This window comes from Acanthochromis polyacanthus, chromosome 5, assembly GCF_021347895.1.
Source record: "Acanthochromis polyacanthus isolate Apoly-LR-REF ecotype Palm Island chromosome 5, KAUST_Apoly_ChrSc, whole genome shotgun sequence".
NCBI classification, from domain to species: Eukaryota; Metazoa; Chordata; class Actinopteri; family Pomacentridae; genus Acanthochromis; species Acanthochromis polyacanthus.
The window spans coordinates 37355345-37364300 of record NC_067117.1 but is presented as its reverse complement, the minus strand read 5'-3'; the positions used below and the strand labels follow the sequence as shown (position 1 = coordinate 37364300).

Here is an 8956-nt window from a genome sequence, read left to right as displayed (position 1 = left end):
GTGTGAGAGTGAAGGGCTCTGTTAGGATGATATCGATAAGTTCTAAGATATGATGGAGCTTGGTCTTTCAGAGTTTTATAAGTCAGAAGCAGAATTTTAAATTTGATCCTGGATTTACAGGCAAAAGAAGCTAATTTAGGAAAAATATGGTCTCTTACTGGTTCCTGTCAGAACTCTGGCTGCAAAACTGTGTATCAGCTGGAGGTTTTTAAGAGAATCATTGGAACATCCCAATAAGGAATTGCAATGGTCCAGCCTAAAAGTTATAAATGCGTGAACTCATTTCTCACTCGTTCTCTTAATATTACACAGATGAAAGAAAACTGTTCTAGAAACTTGTTTTGTATGTTGAAAACATCCTGGTCAAAAATAACACCAAGACTTTATATCAGTCTTGTGCAGAGTGTTCTGTTTTTCAGGAGCTGCAACCTTTATAATGTTCTGTTAATTTGTAGCTGTTGTGCATTAGTACCAGTTAAATACTCAGTTATTCAGCTTCTGTTATGCAGTCAGTTATATTCATTCATCACATAGTTAATTTCACATGCACCACCCAATATTTATCGCATTAAACTATTATTGAAATATTATTCCCAACAAAGCCAAGGAGAGACAGATGACAGAGACAGAGGGAGCCAGCAAGGTCAAAACAGATGCAGAGGACAAGGAAGAAGAAATAAGGAAAAAGAGGGAGAAGGAGGGAGAAACACAGGGGCTGGAGCAGGGATCATAACATAATGTCATGTCTCTGGGGAAGAAGTAGGAGAACCCAGTGAAATCCCAAGCATGCACAGGGAGAACAGGCTAACTCCAGCTACACATTTGCATTCTAGACAAGTGCATTTAAGTCAGGAATGGTCCCATAATGAAGGACATGTGGAAATTGCTTTAATTTTTGGCCAAATAAAGATAAATAGTATCGTAAAATAGTTAGTAAAATAATGATAAATACCAGTATACTACTCAATCTGTTTGTATTACCTGCAGTACTGGCGGTGCAAACGAACTTGGCAGCAAAACAAAACCAAACATAAAAACATATTCATGAATTTTCATGAATATGACAAAGCTTCTTTCAGTTTCATTACTAACATACAGCTCAACAGGCTTGCAATTGCATTCCTTTAGCAGTGAATCAGTATCACCCAGAAGCAATATGGTCCGAAGAATTGCTGAAAGAGTCATGTTTTGTATAGCTGATCCAATCTAGAAACTCTGAACAGAACCTTCTCCAGAGCAGTTTAGCTGAGCAGCATCTATTATCATTGTGATTTAGCAAATTAAGAGTTTGACTTTCAAACTCAGACTTCAGGACAAACATCCCCACAAACGTATCAATCTCATTACATAGTATGTACACTTGTGTGGCTGCTTTTTGTTGTTGTTGTCTTACATGTTTTTTGTAATCAGAAATCTATTTCACTTGTGTCCTCATTCCATCAGTTAAAATCAGTTGCACTACATCAGTAAAATGCAGCTGACACATCAATGCATCAGTATTACATAGCTGTTCGTATCATATATCATAAATACATCAGTGCCAAAAAAATACTTTTTTCATTGTTCGTCTTTTTACTGATTCTTTAAGTATATTTTGCTAAAAATCTATATTTTAACCTCTGAATCTACATATATATGCCATGAAATATTTTTATATTATTGTACTTTTGCTAAAGTAAATGTCTGAATCCTTCTTCCACCATTGCCTACCTTTCTACAAAGAGGTCACTGCTTAAGATCTCTGTTCATTTATGTTCTCATGTTCACTCTCTGCAATGAAATTATCAGCACTGTATCACAGAAATTCTATCAGTGGCACCAAAAACAGCTTCGTTTTATGCTCTTTGCTTCCTGTTTTTTTCCTGACTGAGATTTGACGATCACTCTGCAACAGGACAGCTCTGCATCTCTGCTGCAACACAGGACAACAGACTTCATTATCTGGAGATGGTGAGATTATTTTATCCTATACAGAACAAGGAGAACAGGCGAGTCTGGATTGTGAAAAAAGACTAATTTTGATTTATGCATTCTTATCAAAGTTGGTTTCATCATTTCACAGTTCTACTTTTTCTATTGTGTATCACATTATATACTGTATCTAAGTTATGGACACTGAGCTAAAACAGGGATTAAGTTCAGTTCTCTAAAAATATTGAGATTTTGCTTTTGTACCGTACCTCCAAAACATTAACATTCAATTAGTGGACATGTACACTGTAAAAGAAACTCTGTGAAAAATGTTGAAAATCTGGTCGGATTCAAAAACTGTGAAAATGGTAAAATTTAGATTACATTCTATTGAATTAGATTTACAGTCATTGCATAAAGTCTTACTTCTAAGACAGCCAAATGCAGTTTAGCATCTAGCCAAAAGTACAAAGAAGCAGTAAACATGCATACTTTTTTCATTGTTCATTGTTCATTGTACATACATGTACATACATGTATGTACATGTATGTATAAACACAGTGTGACACACCAAGTAGTACAGTTAGAAATAGCATAGACAATATGAGATATGTGCAGTATATGTACTACAATCAGTATGATACAGTTTAAACAGATGTATTCAAATATTAACAGTTAAGAACAGTAGTGGATAAAAATAAGCAAAAAATTGTATTTTGTCTTGCAATTTTCTTTTGTATTTCTGTTTATTGAAATTTGGGCTACATCTGGATGGTAAAATGAATCCATGTGTGTTCAGGCCTCCCAGTGGCTGATTTGCAGTACTTCAGTGTTGCTGCTTATGGCTTACATCTTACCAGCCGTCACACAAGACATCCTGTCCTGCAGTGGAGGAGTCCCTGGGATTCCTGGCATACCAGGTGTCCATGGACCCAATGGCAGAGATGGTCCTAAAGGAGAGAAGGGAGACCCTGGTGAGCTCTGACTGCACAAGAAGACATTATGAATACATTTGACATGGTTTTCTTCAATAAACATAAAAACAAGCATTTTAAAAAGTTTTTAAGCTGTAATTTTTTCAAATAATTTGCTGTTATTGTTGTTTCTTTTTACAGTGGTATAATTACTAATGTTCTTTCATAACTAAAGGCTATAAAATTCAACCATTTTACTGTAAATACATCTAATTTTGTAGTTTGCTGTTATTTGAATGAACAATCATGGAACAACTGAAAACGATGAATAATTCTTTAGACTGTTATTTTACAGATTTACCCCAGTCTTGTAAAAATCACAGAAAATTTTTTTAATGTAAAAATAGAAAACTGGTCAAAACTTTACATAGTGTCCATGTTAAAAATTATGTTACTAAAAATTGTAATTTTTTCGTCTACACTGTGTGACCATAAAATTACACTGTTTAACTGTTTTTATTTCGGCTAAAATGTCATTATTTTACAGGTATTTGCTATAATTTTGACAATTTTACAGTATTGAAACAGTGCCAGATTTTTTAATGAAACCTTTTACAGTGCACACTAATTATAGAGTTGATATTGCGAAAGTAGCATGCAAAGTGTACAAACAAAAAACAAAAAAGTCTCCAACAAAATCTGTATTTCTTTTACAATGTGTGACCATAAAGTTACTGTGTTTTTCATCGACAAAACTGTTCTCATTTTATGGACGTTTGCGGTTGAATGTTCCAGTATTCCACCATTTTTTAAATATGTTTTCTGGCACTTTTTTTTTCTCAAATTGTTATTTTTCTTTTACCATTTTGTAATTATTGTTTTATTACAGTGTAGCTATTGTAATTTAAATATAGGATTCCAATTGTCCAACACTGAATGTTGATCACAGAATTAGTCAAAGGGGTATTTTCAGATTTGTGCTTCTAAAATCAGCTTTAGATTTCTTCACAACAGAAATGTGTGCTTTTATTCATGTCACTGCACTTTCACAACAGATTATCTCAAATAAAAAAATCCAAAATTTATGGGAAGTTTGGCTATATCGACAAAGGATAGTTGATTATCTTGCATCTAAGATTCATCTGACCGTATCTTGTGAAATGTGAAAATTGCAGGTGAGGCAGGTGAGTCTATCAGGGGCCAGAAGGGTGAGATGGGTCTGTGGGGCCCCCCAGGACGACCAGGGCTAAAGGGAGAGATGGGTCTGCCAGGGCCAAATGGATATCCAGGCAAACCGGGGGAGAAAGGGAGGCCCTTCAACCCCTCCAACCAACAGAAATCCTTCTTCTCCTACAAACGGTTGATACCACAAATACCAGATGCTGACACAACCATCGACTTCAACAGGTCAGAGCAGTGATTACATCCTCAGTGGCAACATTGAAAGTTGAGTTTGGAAAAAAAAAAAAACATCTATGGGAATTTCAAAAGGACTAAAAATCACAAAACCAGCTTGAGCGGGACTATGGGTGATTTTATCAGACCTGGAAACACACCTGTCACAAGATTACAAGTGTTATCACTTTACTCCAGCTAAGGTTCACCCTTCAAAAACAGGTGAGAAGGTCTCAGACAAAATGTCAGTTACAGAAATAGACATGACCAAAATAGTCAATTTCACAGGAAATTGTGCTTTCTTGTGGGATGCAATCAGTCAGAGTAAACAAATTTTAAGAAATAAAACAGGAATTAAAAAGTTACACTCTCAAAAATAAATGTATGATATATTTTAATACACTAAATTATTTTAACTAGTTTACAAACCGATCAAAGCTGTCTCTGTAACAACAAATCACAGACTTTTCACCCTGAGGAGGCAAACAAGTTGTGAATACAAAATTTGCTCTGTATATTTTCACATTTTGAAGCATGGCATAAGAAAAGGTAACTGTAAACCTCTTCAGTGTCTTAACGAAGTTTTTATATTCACTTGTAGTGGTTTTGAACATTTATTTTAAAATTAGTTAATGCTCTTCATGGGAGATTTATAACCACATTAAAAACAAAATAAAGAAATAGCACAAACTATATCTCAAAAATACACTGAAGATGGATTCTCTCTAGACAAATCTAATTTTCAATAATACACATTACATGGCATGGAGAAACCCAAATTATTGATTAGACCTTTGAGATCCAACCAGTACTACTGTGGATGCTTGAGCAAAATAAACAGCTGTGTCTCTAAATCTCCCACAGTGAGATTTTGCCCAATCTGGATGGACAGTTTCAAGGAGAACCGCTGACAAATGGGACGTTCACATGTGTCACCAAAGGCGTCTATTTCTTCAGTTACCACATTTCAGCAAAGAGCAGAGTGAGTTTCTACTCACAACACTATCTGTCTGTGTTGGATTTGTCTTTCTCTTCTCCTCTTATATGTGGCAGCTGGAGTCAGCAGTATTGAAAATTGTCTTTTTATACTGTATATTAAAATATGTTGCATTACATTAAGCTAAGCAAGTACTGTGGTAAATTGAAAATATCCTACTCATATTCAGCATCATTGTTGTGATTATTATTGTTACCATCAGTTCGATTAAATGTATTATGTTTACAGTATTTTTAAATAAAAATACAAATACAATTATATTTAATAATATATGCATTATGTATTTATTAATATTTATTTTATTAAATGGTAAATCTTATTAATTAACTGCAATTAATTATTTAAATATCAGGCTCATGCACTAGTGACAGTGAATATTAATGTTTGCTTTTGTTGTTATTGTTTATTGTCACATAATTTGACTCCTTTTCATGAGACAACTTTTGTGAAAGAACATACAAGCATTTAGAATTATTCTTTATCTAAGCACAAATTTGGTACATGCTGTCTCTTAAATGCTGCCTGACCTACAGGTACAAAATAGTTGCACTGTGACCTGCTGTCTTTATAATATGAAGCATTTCACTGTTATTTGTGTTCCTGACTGTCTGTATATTCTGATCATGGAGGTGTGTATAGCGCTGGTGAAGGGCAGTGAAAGTCACATGATACTATGTGACTTCTCTGAGGGTTTCCTGGTCACCTCAGGCTCGGCGCTCCTGGAGCTGGATGTGGGAGACACCGTCTCACTGCAGGCAACCAGGTACAACAACATAGTGACAAGCTACAGCAGCACCAGCCACACTTTTACCGGATTCCTGATCTTCCCAACCGCCTAGAACTTCCGCTTGTGATGACATCATAAAATCATTAACATTTGGGACAATGAAAGCAATTAAATAAAATCTGGATTTGTAATATAAAGATCATCCTGGTTATCATGGATGAAGGTTTCATTTCATTTGTGACTTTTCTACATCAATTTTCCACAATCGATTCAGTGGATAATTCTGTTTGCATTCATATTTTAAGGGTAAAAAGAGACCTGCTGCTTAATAAAAAAAGACCCACAACTGTCTGAGGCATTGTTGCATTTGATAAAGGGGCTATTTCAAATAAAAATACTTAGATTCTTTGATGTTTTTATTGGAGGGGACAAAAGCACAGGGCACATTTTCTGCATCGCTCCTGAAATCAACACTAATGCAGACAAGTTAAGGTTGGCTGTTGTATCCCCTCACACTAAATACCTATCATATGGACTTTAAGTTACTTGTGCTTTTGTGGCATCCAATCATATTTTAAACTGAACTCCAAACGCACAGTGGACAATTCATCAGCTTTGAGTGTTTTTGAACATTTTAATTATTCAGTCACAAAACTGAAAACTGCTTTTGTCTTTCCACATCAACTTAAGTGCTTTTCTAAAATTAAACAAGTCAACAATAATAATAGTTTCAAAGCACATCTAAGTGTTTTTGACTGATTATAGGCAATATGGTAACTAATTTTTAAAACTCTTCAGGTTTTGGGCATCCTCTGTTTTATATTTCACTAAAAAGACAAAATAGAAGATAGTATTGCACTATTGGAGACCATTTTACAAGATGAAAGTTTAATTAGAAATCAAATAGAATATCAAATCACATCCAACATATGCTTTAGGTAGACACTAATCTACAAATGAAGGTGTAAGTAGACATCACATTAAATGCCACTAACATTTAGCTTAAACAGACAATGCTGCTGTATTTAGATGATTGTAAAGCTATTGTTACAATGATTAAACAATACAACACATATACTTTGTGCAGTAGATTAACAGCAGAAGAAAATGTGCACTGTGAGCTAACAGAGATTGTTACGGAGCGGGAGAGCGAACCCGGGCAGAGAGCACACAGCGGAGACAGACACTGGAGCAAAAACAGGTTTTAATGTGCAGGGGGGAATCAAACTAGGAGTGAGGGAAGTCAGGGAGGGGGTGAGGGGATGAGGGGATAACTGAGGTGGGAGAGGAACAGAAATGGGGAGGGAGCGGCGGTGCCAGGGATCAGCGGCTGAATAGGCCTCCGGGAGGGGGAGAGCTTGGCGGTGGAGAGCGGGCAGGAGGCTGTAGTTCCAGGGGGGCAAGGAGCAGAGTGCGCCAGGGGATTAGGATGGCTCGGCTGGGTGTCTTCAGACTGGAGGTAGGAGGGAAGGATCCGGAGAGGTGGAAAGAGCTGGAGGGAATCCGGGGCAGCAGGATCGACAGGGCTGGAAGGCAGGGAAAACAAGGTTAATATTTCACATGAAAACGGCAAGAGAAACTTGAGAAGCTGGTGAACTGACTGCTAGAGCAGAGTTTACGATCTGGCAGGGGATGGAAGGTGAGACCGGTCTTTATTGCAGGGGTGTAATCAATAGGCTAATATTTGATTTGCTAGACTATAATGATTTTGTTGACCAAGAAAGTCTTATATTATTTTTTTGATTTTTATAAGGCGTTTGATTCAATAGAGCATTCTTTCTTGATCAAGGCATTAAATTCCCTGGGCTTTGGGAACAATTTTTGTACAGTCATTAAAATGTTCTATAATGATATATACAGTGCAGTATCTCTTAACCCAGGTCTTACCCCTAGATTTAGGGTGCAACGTGGTATTCGGCAAGGATGTCCGATTTCTCCAAAATTGTTTATTTTAGCTACTCATTTTCTAGCTTTATCGATTCATAATAATCCTGCACTACAAGGAATTAATGTTTTTGGTAGACAATTTAAAATAAGTCAATTTGCAGATGACACAGCGTTATTCCTAAATAACAGTCTAATGGTTGCAACTGCTCTTGACTCAATATCTGTGTTTTCGAAGGCTTCAGGTCTAAAGCTGAATATTCAAAAATGTGAAATTTTTCCTATCCATACATGTCATTATAGTAATATCTCATCAATAAGGGTCAAACATATGGAATAAATTTCCTATCATAATTCAAGAGCATTTTAAATTGATTTGAGGGCAGCATTTATCGATTTCATTCTCAGATTTCGTAGTATTGTCTCTCAGAACTCAGCTCTCGCGCTCAAATTTGCTCTGCGCGTGCTCAAACTGTGTCCTCGCACTCGGTTACGATGCTGCTCGCGCAGATTTCTTGCGCTCAAACTCAAACTCTTCCTCTTGCTCTCATGGAACTTCTGCTCACGGATCTCTGCTCTGCTCTCAGATTTTTTGTGTATCAACGCTGTCAACCAATAGAAGGCCAGCTAGCTTTGACCAATCACATTATCCCTGTTTGTATACGGGTGCGTTCGCTGTTTTTCCGAGGAGCGTCGCATAAGGGCGTGAACTCTTTCAACAGGTTTTATCCACTCCCTACCTCCGGGGCTGTAATTAATGTGATTTCTTTTATTTTTTGACCACTGTTGGAATAAAATATCATTCAATACATACAACAGCGTCCGAGCTTCTCATTAAAATGGCTATATTGTGTAATAATAGCGGCATCGAACACTGCTCTTTGAGGTGTGTCACCTCACAACTCAACTCTGTGGAACAACAAAACTATTTTAGATGGTCAAAAATCAATATTTATACAGGATTGGTTTGATGAAAAAATATTGTTGTAAATGATTTACTAGACAAAAATGGTACATTTTTGAATTTCACATCCTTTGTACAGAAATATAATTTAAAATGTAAAAGAAAGGTTTTTTGACAAGGTTTGTAGCTCAATCCGACAGTCATTGATGCAATTAATCCAAAA

The 8956-nt window shown here is 36.2% G+C and overlaps 1 protein-coding gene across 1 annotated transcript; it reads left to right on the top strand.

Annotated features, from left to right (window-relative positions):
• The first annotated feature begins 1793 nt into the window (after positions 1–1793).
• LOC110969528 (complement C1q subcomponent subunit B-like) lies at positions 1794–6163 on the top strand. The gene is made up of 5 exons (XM_022219607.2): positions 1794–1950; positions 2712–2886; positions 4002–4233; positions 5086–5203; positions 5848–6163. The coding sequence occupies exons 1-5, from the start codon at positions 1948–1950 to the stop codon at positions 6055–6057; spliced, it is 738 nt and encodes a 245-aa protein (XP_022075299.1). The 5' UTR covers positions 1794–1947; the 3' UTR covers positions 6058–6163.
• The last annotated feature ends 2793 nt before the right edge of the window (positions 6164–8956 follow it).

What these genes read in the sequence shown, in the direction of transcription:
- LOC110969528 (XM_022219607.2), top strand. An exon ending in AGGAGAGAAGGGAGACCCTG is followed by an intron (nt 2,887 to 4,001) that starts GTGAGCTCTGAC and finishes TGAAAATTGCAG; the next exon opens with GTGAGGCAGGTGAGTCTATC. An exon ending in ACAACCATCGACTTCAACAG is followed by an intron (nt 4,234 to 5,085) that starts GTCAGAGCAGTG and finishes AATCTCCCACAG; the next exon opens with TGAGATTTTGCCCAATCTGG.